General features: G+C 44.4%; 1 protein-coding gene across 10 annotated transcripts in view; it reads right to left on the reverse strand.

Moving 5' to 3' along the window:
• The window catches only part of SYBU (syntabulin), a 112,769-nt gene that overhangs the window by 9,123 nt on the left and 91,091 nt on the right, over positions 1–12,555 (reverse strand). For 5 of the 10 annotated variants that reach the window (XM_060287555.1, XM_060287556.2, XM_060287557.2 and 2 more), the window contains 2 exons: positions 2,123–2,225; positions 2,001–2,042 (listed from right to left, as the gene is read on the reverse strand). In XM_060287555.1, coding sequence (XP_060143538.1) covers positions 2,001–2,042; positions 2,123–2,225 — 145 coding nt within the window. The remainder of the gene's footprint in view (positions 1–2,000; positions 2,043–2,122; positions 2,226–12,555) is intronic. The other 5 variants (XM_030863117.2, XM_030863113.2, XM_030863116.2 and 2 more) reach the window with 1 other exon arrangement.

A 12,555-nucleotide genomic window follows, 5' to 3' on the forward strand; every position in this document is an offset into this window, starting at 1 on the left:
AGGAGGAACCAGCCAATTAAAAGGATCATAAGTTATTTTAAAGTTTTGCATGGTACCCGGCCCATCTAGAGGAGCTATCCTCAATGCATGGTCCTGTAGAACACACAGATTACGTGAAACATCTGAGATGCTCCAGACCCGCTATCTACTGATGGTGCTCTGTGCCTGGGTCAGATAAAAAAGTGAGCATAACGGACAGAACATTTGCCTATTTCAATTTCCTACTGAGCATATATCTATTATGCATATATTAGTCTGTTAAGCATATATCTGATTTGCAGATAACTATATTTAACAACTTTATGTTTAACACATCAATTTTTCATCACTGAGAGAATTCATGGATTCCAGACTAGAATATTTTCTCTAAGTCACTCAGTATAACTGACATTACCTTGGAATTTAACCACAAGCACAAATTCCTTTGAAATGCTTAACAAAATTGGCTTGCTCTTCAGGCCGTTTCTTTTTTCTTTTGCCTCTCTGTTCTTTGATGCCTTGTATCCATGGGTATGTGCTAATTTCTTGAATGGGTGAGATAAATGGCTTATTCTCAGAGCAAGCCACGTCTGATTTGTACAGAGAATGTTTATAGTTACATCCTGTGATCCCAGAGGCACTTTATTTCCAAAATAAATGGTATTTATCGATTTTGAAGAACAACTGTGCTTCTTCACTGTGGACTTCACGCTTTAGTTACAAGTTTGTTTGGCTTCAGCTTTAACAATAAAACTCTGCACTGGGGATCTCAGGTCCCTTTATAAGTATCAGCCATATCTCCTGCTCACCTAAGAGAAGTGGGAAACATTTGCTTGCTCAGTCCTGGAAATGCAAGCTTTTAGAAACTAAACAGCTTTTCTTCAGCTAGGAACCTTAAAAATCATGTGGCCCAATCTCCTTTTTACACATTTGGACACTGCGGCCCAGGACAGTCAAGTGACAGTCACCCCTGTGTCGTGTGGCTCACTCCATCGCTTTGTTCAGGTCCCTGCCCAGAGCTCACCTCATCACAGGGTCTCCAGGAACCAGCCTATCTAGAATATACCAAACATCCTATTACCCTCCATATCCTTTCCCTGTATTAAAAAATATATATATTATTTATATGCATTTATTATCCTTCTTTCTCTACTAGAATGAAAATAGTTTTTCGTAAGTTTTGTTTACTGCCATATCTCTAGAAACTGCCTCACAGTAGATGCTCAATAAATACGTATTGAATGAATAAATGAAGCCACTGACGGCAGCAGAGAATCCTGGGGCTGACTAGCTGTCCTGCCAAACGTGAACAGTGGCTCCCATTTCCCTCACAGACCTTCTCTCCCCCAGTCCAAACAGCACCAATGGCGAACACCTGCTGATGTTTCAAGCAATGACCTCACACTTTACCTGAATTAACTAAATTAACCCTAACAATAAACCCTACCAGGTGGGTATGACTGTAGCCCTATTTTCCAGGGGAGAAAACTGAGGCGTAGAGAAGTTGAGCAACTTGCTCAGGGCCACACAGCCTGTAGATGGTGGAGCTGGCATTCAAACCAAGGTAGCCTGGCTCCAGAGCCCTCACACTTAGCTATTCTGTTCTACTGCCTCTTTCGGTGGGTAGGGGGCACCCAGGCCTATGAACTCCAAACTTTCTTCACCCCTTCCCCACGTGAACGTTGGAGGTGGCCAGAGGGTCACTATGCTTCTTTCACAAAGACGAAAAAGGAAGCTCAGCTAGAGGAAAGAAAGGGTGAAGTGAGAGGCTTTGCAGCTAAGAGGACAGATTCATGAAGGGGCGGCAGGGTGGGAAGTGGGAGCCGACTAGCCTGATCCTCAGGTGAGCACACAGGTGGGTGAGGGAAGGAGAGAGATGGGAGGGAAGGCGCCAGGGCTGCACGAGAGGGCGTCGCGGGCGGAGGAACACAGGGCAACCACGTCGTGACCAAGGTAGGTGAGGCTGGGAAAAGTACCAACTGTGAATCACTGTAAAAACCAGCCAAGCGAAAAGCACTCACTGAATAAGCATAAAATCGGAACGCACAGTAATCCAGGTGGTTCTAGAGAAACAAAGTACAGGTCAGTCGGCCGCGTAACGCGTCTTAACAATTACAGAGCAGGGGGCAGGAGGCGGGCCTACTTGCGTGAGAAAGAGGACCGCTTGCTTCCCGCAGCAGACATGTGGACCTCAGGCGCCGAGATGCTGCCCGTGCTGCTCGAGGAGCTAAAATCGGCTTCGCTACCTGAAAAACAAAGGGGGAGAGAAGCATGAAGGAAATGAAACCCGAGAACACGCTGGCCAGTTCCCTGCCCTCCGACGTCCCTGGCTCCCCGCGTTTGCACACGGACTCGGCAAGTGGCCGGGTTCCAGCGCTCCCAGGCTCCCAGCGTTTTCCGCAAAGCAGACGAGAGAAGGCGCAGGCATGAGGGCGTCGTTTCATAAGCACAGCTTGGGAGCACAGTGAGGCAGGTTTCATAGATGCCGGCTTCCTGCAGAGGAGCAGCGGTGACCCGGGTCCGGCCCCAGTGCCCGCCTCTCCCTGTGCGCCAGCACTCCCGGGAACATCAACGTGCCGGCCCCAACGTTCAGCAGAATGAAAAGCCTGCTCGTCACCCCCAAAGAAGTTTTTCCCAGAGAGTTTATCTTTAGGCTTTGTAGTCGTCTAGCCGTACTTGAGTTTGGCACGTTAGGGTCTGGAGATAAGCAACCGTCTAGAAGCTGTCATGGGGAAAGTCTGGGCTGCAGATAACTGCTCCAACCGGCACTATCTGATTATCCACCTTCTCTGGCTGCAGCTGCAGTTTTTCTATGAAGAACAGAACCTTAACAAATAGCAGGAACTGAACATTTCCAAAGAGACTGAAAAAAGTTCACAGTGACAGTGACAGAAGCTGTGAATGAAATTGAAATTTGAATAGTTTTGGGGGTGAGTGGAGGGGTCTATTAGTTTACAAATATCACGTTACATTTGAGCACAGACTAGAGTTCAGTGTGTAATTGGAAACATGCTGTGTGGTAGAATAACTAATATAAATTCACTTTTAACAAAAAAAAATACATAGTTCTGAAATAGTAATAATGAAAACATTCCATGGATTGCCTGGGGAAGTGCAGGGGCCATGGAAGAGGTAACAGAACAACAGGAAGAAGAGAACCAGGATTTTTTTTTTTAAAAGAAGAAATTCCAGATGTTTTTGGAAAAATCAATCTGATAGGTACACAATTTTATTTGACCTTGTTTCTCAACTCCTATGCCACAATTTGTGACTCTTCTGGTCTAAAACCCAGAGCCAGATCACATTTCTGAGTTGAGGAAAATATGAATAATCTAAATCCCTTGCATTTCTAACAAGCAGTGATCAGTAATCCTCATTTATTGATGATCACAAGTCTTTACTGAGAGCACACTAGGTTCCAGGCCCTGTTCAAAATTCTTTCTATACTTTGTATCTGTTCATCTTGACAGCTTTGTAAGGCAGATATTAATCTCACTCTTCTACTATTGAGGAAACCAAAGCTGATTTACTTGTCCAAGACTTGTGGGTGATGAATCCTGTCCAGGACCAGATCCCATAATACCCCTGTGATAACATGTCCTCAGGAAGGCAGTGGTTAGAAGCAGGGGCAGGAGAGGTTCCTCTATACACTGCCATCTCCCCCACAGTCAAGATGAGCCATAGGGACAAGATGCAGCCAGACCAGCCCACTGGTGGACAGGTGCTCTCACTAATGGGGTGTTTTAGTGTTGCTGGAGGGGAACGTCAATGACAGCAAGGCAAAGAGAGAGAAAAATCCCTTCCCTGGTTTCTAGGACCTCTCAGGAAGGTCAGCCTCTTCTGGGAAATAGATCGAGAAGGACCCCTTAGTGCAGATGACAGCAGTGAATCCCAACTCCCGCAGAATTCTGGGAGGATTAAGGTAGCAATTTATCAGAACTGGGACTGGCTATTCCTCCTGGATTTCAGAGACTTTTGTCTAATGATGTAATGAACTCCCAGAAGCTCCCTGAACCTAATTAGTTGCCTCTGAGTAATGTGTTGGCTAACCTGTAGTATTTAACAGTCTCAAGGACTCATGATTGGTAGTGCTATCCAGGAACACACTAGTCCTGACAGCCTAATTCAACCAGCCTTGTCTGCTAGTACATTACCAGGCTGGTTATTAAATGGTAGAGGTGGACAGTTTTCAAAAATAGATCCCATGGTTGCAGCCACCAGGTGTAAGATACTATTTTCTAATGTAAAATTATTACTCCGAAACACCCAATTTTCACTCTTTAAAAGGTATGCAGAAATCCATCAATTACAATTTAACTGCCTGCATAAAAACGGAAATTCTAGAACAGAAACAGACAATTGCTGAAAATCCATTGTTACCTCACGACGCCTCTGACCTGCAGTAATTATGTACCCTGAACTGAAGGGACAACTTTGTTCTAAACTTTATTGCTCATGGCACTCAATATATTGACTCTTTACTGTTTGAGTACTATGATAGTGAAAATTGTATATGCTACTTAACTATTTCTGTTTATGATTTTTAAAAATATAAACTATTTCCAGTTTGCTCATTGCCATGTAAAGTCAATGCACTCTTTTTAAGGGATACACAGAAAAGGCAATTTTACTGTGTGATCTGAATATATTCTCCCCATTTACTAAGAAAACTCAGAATAAGGCTGGAGGCCTGAAAACCTCTTATTTATCTATTATCTGGCAACAAAGACACCGGGAGTGAGAGGCACTCCTTAATGCATTTCCTTTAAACAGTGTATGCAACTAGGTGATTGCCATGGGTGCTGTATGTAGTTCAGTGCTCTTTTGGGTTACTAGAATCATACAAAGAGAGTTCCTAACCTAAAAACATAGGCCCTGAGTCAGATAGCCCAGGTTCAAATTTCACCTCTACTGCTTGCTAGACGTAGGCACATTACTTCACCTCTCTCTGCCTCAATTTCTTAATCTGTGAAATGGAGATTGACGATCATAGCACCTGCCTCGTAGGGTTATTGTAAGCAATGAATATCTATCTGCCATCTTAGAAAAACACCTGATCTGTTGTAAGTGCTCAATAAATGTTAGCTGTTATTATTATTCTGCAGGGGTTAAAAAGACAACTTTTGTTATACTATACATCTCCTTTGTGGAAAATTTAGAAAATAGCAACGATGCAGAGGGGAAAATATAGTCTATAATTCCATCACCAAAAAATAACCTTTTGGCATGTAACTATTCAGCATTCATACTTAATACATTATTATGTAACCTAATTGTTTTTCTTTTACTATGTGAATATCTTTAAAACATGGCACATTTTGTTTTATTAAATCAATGAATATGTAGGCTATGTCCAATTTTTCTATCATTAGAAGCAAAAACGATGTGCCAGAAACCATCCTGAGCATCTTTTACATATTAATTCATTTATTTCTCATGACAGGACAGACCCTATGAGGTAGGGACAGCTAAGGCAGAGAAGTTGAGTGACGCTCACCAGGTGTCACAACTAATAAGAAGTAGAGCCAAGAGGGAAACCAGGCCGTCTGACCCCAGCGTCCATGCTCTTTTTTTTTTAAATTATATCTTTTTTTTAAGTTAATTAATTATTTTTGGCGCATTGGGTCTTCGTTGCTGCGCGCGGGCTTTCTCTAGTTGTGGCGAGCAGGGGCTACTCTTCGTTGCGGTGCACGGGTTTCTCATTGCAGTGGCTTCTCTTGTTGTGGAGCACAGGCTCTAGGTGCATGGGCTTCAGTAGTTGTGGCTCGCAGGCTCTAGAGCGCAGGCTCAATAGTTGTAGCTCACAGGCTTAGTTGCTCCTCGGCATGTGGGATCTTCCCGGACCAGGGCTCGAACCCGTGTCCCCTGCATTGGCAGGCGGATTCTTAACCACTGCGTCATCAGGGAAGCCCAGGGTCCATGCTCTTAAACAAGGGCTTAATGGCTAGCCTTGGGCACACAAATTTACATCCTTGTTTATTTCCTTAGAATAAATTCCTAAAAGTAGAATATTTAAGCCATAGTATATACTTATTTTAAGACTTTTAGTATATATTGCATAGGGATTTTTTGGGTGGCATCAGCCGAAAGCAGTTTTGGTGGACAAGGAAGTGTTTGCCCCCATCTGCCCGTGTGTAGACATCTGATTGGTAAATCTCTGATGCCACAGGGAATACTTCGACAAAGCACAGGAAACAGTATTTGGCCATTGAAGAGCTGTGCTTGAAAAGCTGAAGGGAATTTTAAAATATGCATATCCAAGCCATCCTCATCAACACTGTCTCCAACCAGCTGCTGGGGTTGGCGGAGCAGGGTTCCAGGACTAAGCAGGGAGGATGCACTTGATGACCTTTAAGATAGCTGTGATGCCGATGTCCTGGTGATTACACACCCTTCAGCGGGCTTTCCAACCATCAGGGAGCTAAGTTTTTTGTTCAGTGGTACTGCTGGATCCTCTCGAGAGGCTTTACTTTTATTCATAACCTTAGGGTAATAAGCATTCTGTGCATGTGATGGTAAAGCCGGGAATTAGAGAAGGAAGGGTCAATGGAAACAAGAAGAATATGGGCAAAGACTGATAACTAGATGTAGTTTTTAAAAACACTGCCTGTGATTCAGTCTCTTAGGACGTTATTATTTTTGCCTCCTTTCAGGAGACTGTGAATTCCTCATACATCAGAACATCACAGGCCTCTGAGAACAGAGCCATCCTGACGTCTACGAAGCTGTATTAAGCCAGCCTAAACCACTGCTTTAAGCAGCCCCAAACCTTCCTTTATCCTTTGTCACCACAAAGCTATCAAATTAATTCAGGTTGGCCACCTATATCCCCAACTCAAATAGAAGCAGCAAATTAAAACAAAAACAAAACAAAACAGTCCCCCATCAATTCATCCTCCTATCCCCCATCCCCCCCCCACAGCTACACAGATCTTTTATTTAAAGGTCTCTAGGGAGGAGAGAGAAGCCATTTTCACTGCAAGCAAGCAGCACTATGAAGGAGCAGCTGCAGCAGTGGACACATGTAATTACAAAAGGAGCTACTCCAAGTATGTTCAGTAGCAGTGACTCTTAGCTGCAGAGCTTTGCGGGCCCAGCCAAGGAATCCAAAAAAGGCTTCACAGGGGCTTCCCTGGTGATGCAGTGGTTGAGGGTCTGCCTGCCGATGCAGGGGACACGGGTTCGAGTCCTGGTCCGGGAGGATCCCACATGCCACGGAGCGAATGAGCCCGTGCGCCACAACTACGGAGCCTGCGCGTCTGGAGCTTGTGCTCCACAACAAGAGAGGCCGCAATAGTGGGAGGCCTGCGCACGGCGATGAAGAGTGGCCCCCGCTTGCCACAACTGGAGAAAGCCCTCGCACAGAAACGAAGACCCAACACAGCAAAAAAAAAAAAAAAAAAGTAAAATGGAAATGTTATATAAAAAAAAAAATGCTTCACAGCCTAAAGAGGATTTTTGTTTTAGCTTTTGCAAACTATTCCCAGAACCCCCATAGGTGTTTATCTCAGAAAAAAACATATATATATATATATATATATATATATGTTTTCTTGCATATCAGAACATGTCTTTCTGAAAAATTGTAAATACCATTTCCATTTTATCATAATTTCAGAAAAGATTTATCTTCATTCTGATTGATGTCCGTATGGAGCTGCCATCCAGTTAAAAGCATATATGTAGGGCTTCCCTGGTGGCGCAGTGGTTAAGAGTCCGCCTGCTGATACAGGTGGACAGGGTTCGTGCCCCGGTCCGGGAAGATCCCACATGCCGCGGAGCGGCTGGGCCCGTGAGCCATGGCTGCTGAGCCTGTGCGTCCGGAGCCTGTGCTCCGCAACGGGAGAGGCCACAACAGTGAGAGGCCCGCATACCGCAAAAAAAAAAAAAAAAAAAAAGTGATTCAAACTGCCATGAGGGCATGACTCTCTCTCTGAGCCCGCCTGTGTGTCTATCCACACATACTGCACTTCTTTTTTCTCCTAATAAATACTTTACTTGTTTCACTACTTTCTTTGTGGGAATTCTTTTTCTGCAAAGCCGTAGGGCCAGGGCCTTGTCACCGACCACTGGTCTAGTGGCTAGGATTTGGTGCTCTCACCATTGTGACCCGACCTCAATCACTGGCTGGGAACTGAAACCCTGCCTCAAGCTGCTGCAGGCCCAGGCCACCCAAAATCATATTAAATCAGCAAAAAAAAGAAAAAAAAAAAAAACCCACAGAAAACTGGGCAAAGGACATGAACAGGCAGATGGCAAAGAAAGAAAAATAAACAACCAATATACCTGAAAAGCCATACAATCTCACTTATAAAATTAAAAATGTAAATGAAAAAAAGATTTTTTTCATCAGATTGGCAAAAGAAGAAAATCAAAGTTTGATAACACTGGTCTGTTAAGGGTTTGGGGCAAAACACTGATAAGATTTAGCGAGAGTGTGAATTGGTGCAATGTACATAAAAAAGAAAACTATGCTGCTAGGAACTTATCCTGCACATAAGCGTTCAAAAAGACAAGTAAATTGTCCTTCAATACTGACTGGTTAAGTCAGGTGGTACAGCAACCTAAGAGGATACTCTGCAATCATGAAAAGGGGTGACGTGAACCTGTGTGTGCTGAAGTGAAAAGATCCGGAAGACCTGTTTGTTATTAGACAAGAAAAACAAGATGCATAAGGGTGGGTGTGGCATGCTTGCTTCTGTGTAAACAATTCTTTAAATAATAAATAACTTGCTACATGCATAGAACATTTTTCTTGAGGGACAAAATAGAGATTTGTTAATAATGGTTTCCCTTGAAAATAGGACAGTGAAGATATAAAGAGACTCTTCATTTTATAACTTCCTGAGCCATTTGGCTTTTCCAACCATGTGCTTATATTACACTTGTTATAAAAATTATAAATAGGGGTACAGTGCAATTATGGACAATTGACTTTTTTTCTTTTTTCCTTAAAAAAAATCTAAAATTTTTAAAGGAAAATCATTATATAATAAAAGTAATCATGGACTTCCCTGGTGGTGCAGTGGTTAAGAATCCACCTGCCAATGCAGGGGACACGGGTTTGATCCCTGGTCTGGGAAGATCCCACTTGCCGTGGAGCAACTAAGCCTGTGCGTCACAACTACTGAAGCCTGTGCGTCACAACTACTGAAGCCTGTGTGCCACAGCTACTGAAGCCTGTGCGCCTAGAGTCCATGCTCCGCAACAAAAGAAGCCATCGCAGTGAGAAGCCTGTGTGCCACAACGAAGAGTAGCCCCTGCTCGCCACAACTAGAGAAAGCCCATGTGCAGCAACAAAGACCCAACACAGCCAAAAATAAATAAATTAAAAAAATAAAAAGTAATCACATCACATAGTGCAGTATTAAGAGGGCTTTGGAGTGAAGCCACTTGGGTTTGAATCATGGCTCTTCTACTAACTCTCTGGAGCTTTGAGCAAGTTGTTTACCCTCTCCCTGCCTCAGTTTCTTCATCTGTAAAATAGGGATGAAGATATTAATAGCGGGTATTGCTAAGGGATTGTGGGGATTAGGCGAAACATACAAAGAAATTAGAACAGTGTCTGGCGCATAGCAAGCACTCAATATACGTTAGCTTTTATTATTTCTAACTAGAATTACTGGTACGGTGGCTTGAGGTCCAGAAGACCTTTCCCTTAAAAAGCCCCACAATAGGAAATGCCTTACCTCTCTCAAGTCAGGCATTTTTATAGTCACTCTTTACAAAAAGTGGTCTTCCCTCAGTGGAGGGCATGTTTCTATTTTTAACCGTGTGTGTGTGTGTGTGTGTGTGTGTGTGTGTGTGTGTGTACATAATAGAGTATGTATAAAGATCCATGGTTCTGAAACAAACTCCCCATGGACGCCTCCCAATATCTCTAGAGTTTCCCCTGGGTTAATGCACACAGGTTTGCTGCTCAAGTCTCGACAAGGCCAGTCCCTGGAGGAAGGGAGGAAGGGAGCATGGAAGAGGAGGCACAAGAGGGCCGTAAGGTCAAAGACAGCTCCATCATGGTCACTCCTTTATCTCGGCCCGGCTCAGCCACCTGTCCTTGGCAGAAATACAGACGGTCTACCTGCCGACCAAGAAAAGTAGATGAAAGAATTGATAAGCAAAGAGGGTGTAAAGAAACTTCAAGAGGGAAGGAGGAAGTGAATGTTTCAGAGCAAGGCGAAAAGCCTATTAGTCTCCCTCAGGGACTCAGGATCTAACTAGTCTCCTGCCTCACTCCCCAGGAAAATTAAGACTGCACTGGCCAACCTCAGCAGAGTACAGGAACGGAGAATGGGTGCTGTTTGGCTTCATGAATGACCGTCCAGCTTCCCTGGGCCTCCTCTTGTCATTAGTAATAAATAAATAAGCGACCGTGTCAATTCACCAGAGTTGGCCAAGAGGGAAATGCTAGAGAAGAGATCAATCAATTCAACCCAAGGCCCATCGGATGCTTCTGGGGTCCTCCAGCACCGCTGCCAGGCACAACCCAGCATCACCAGAAGGGGGCGCCAGCCTGCAAGTTCACACACCAACAAGCTCTACCCAGAGAAGGCTCTACAAAGCCTGGCTACACCCCTCACTAGCCATGTGTTCTTGGCCAAGTGTTTTTAACCTCTCTAACCCTTAGTTTCCTTATTCATGTATATACGTATATATACATATATATATATATATATATATATATAAAGGATAATTTATTGTTTAACAAAAATTTATTGAGCATCTGCCATGTGCCATGAGTCAGGCCCTGCTCTAGGTGGGTGATTCCTACCTTGTTGATTTGTTGTGAAGTTGAAATGAATGGGAAGTGAAATGCATGGAAAGTGTTTGACATGCTCATAAATATTAATCTTATAATTATTAATAATAATGCAATGATTTCTAAACCTTACTATGCATAAGGGTCACCTGGGAAATTGAATAATAGTGCAGATTTCTGGGCAACACTCACAGAAATTCCACTTCAGAAGGTCGGGGGAACCCAGGAATCTGCATTTTACATAATTACGATATATGATTTTGCAGCAGATGGTCATGGACACACTGTGAGGAGGGGCGCTCCAAAGATAAAGAGCACAGGGAATCTCTCTCCAGTCCAGCCAACTGCAAGAGCTTTCTTCGATGGGAAGTGGAAGGTGAGTGAGCAGAAGTTAAGGCGGCCAGGCTGCCAACACGAGTTCATTCGTTCAAGGGCAAGGTACACAGGAGAGAAGAGTTTAACTTACAGAGTGATCTGTTCCCTCACCGCTCTCCAGAAGCACCTTCCTGGGCTAAAGGCATTTTCAGAGGATTGGAAGGGAAGGGGGGACATACAGAAGGTACCAGTTCCAGCCAAACTCAAGTGCACACATGTTCGTTTGTAAAGCTAGTAGGATACTTAGCAGTTGGTCCATGGTTTGAAGTCCTCATAGTCCTGTTTTAAAGAGGAAGGACCAAACAGTTTGGACTTGGGGGTGTCCAACATCATTCAGCAGAAACACCGCACAATCCAGCCAGCTGTCCTCTGGGGCATCCCATCAGCCCTAACCTGCTGCCTCTGGTGTGGTCAAGGTGTCCCTGGCCGACAGGCTGAGTGGCACCAAAGGAAGCACACAGGCATGCGGAGCCTCCCACACTGAACAAGCATTGGGCACAGGCCCTTTAGAAGGTGGGCTTGAGGGGCAACCCTCTCCCCCACTAAATGGGTCTGGGAAGGGCTGCATCCACAGTGGCCATGAACTTCATCTATATTGATTATCTTGGGGGCCTGGTAATAGCAAGAGCAAATCCTCCTTGAAGAAGTTTTCACTCTTACATTTTCCTCATCTCTGATTTGTCGAATTTACTCAACTGAATTTCTCCCACTTAAAAAAAAGCCAGCTGGTGAGCCTGCTGCTTCTGTTTAAGGAGAAGTGTTTATCCAGTGTTTATCAAAGTGAGGCGCCTGCCCTCCGCGTCTGGGAAAAGTAGCGCTCAAGGGAGCAGGGGTGTCACCATGGGGACAGTTGACAGGGGAGGATGGAGACTGTGAAGGGGTGGGAGAGAGAACTGGGGACTGACATGCCACCAGCACTACAAAGTCAGAGCAGGGCTGGGAATTGTGTCTGGGACTCTAAGTCCAGAGTATAAGGGAGAAGGTTAAGGATGGATCTTTTTCCAAGTCCCCTCATTTTCCACCCTTAGTAAGGCTGAGCCAGTGCTGTCTGAAAGCAGTTTGAGACCATGAATGGAACAGAATCACCCACTTGCTAGGAAGAAGATGACATAATTTATAATTTGCTGCAGAGACATGCAAGAGGGTTCTAAAACAGCATTTCTTTCTTTTTTTTTTTTTTTTTTAAACCTCACTCTGTCCTTAAGCACAGTTTTTAAAATTGACTCCAAGACCTAACAGCCTTGATGGCCTCCCCTATTCCTTGTCACCGTCACGGCTATGTGACGGCCTGCAGGGCACACCATTCAAGGTCTGCTCTCTGCTCACAGGCTCCTGGGGGGCCACCACCCACCTCCCACACTGAAGCCGCAACTCACAAGGCCTCACTCCCTTGACTTTCGCAGCATCACTGACCTTGCCCTTTGCTCCATTTAAACAGTCCACCA

Source organism: Globicephala melas, chromosome 17 (assembly GCF_963455315.2).
Source record: "Globicephala melas chromosome 17, mGloMel1.2, whole genome shotgun sequence".
In the NCBI taxonomy this organism is placed as follows: Eukaryota; Metazoa; Chordata; class Mammalia; order Artiodactyla; family Delphinidae; genus Globicephala; species Globicephala melas.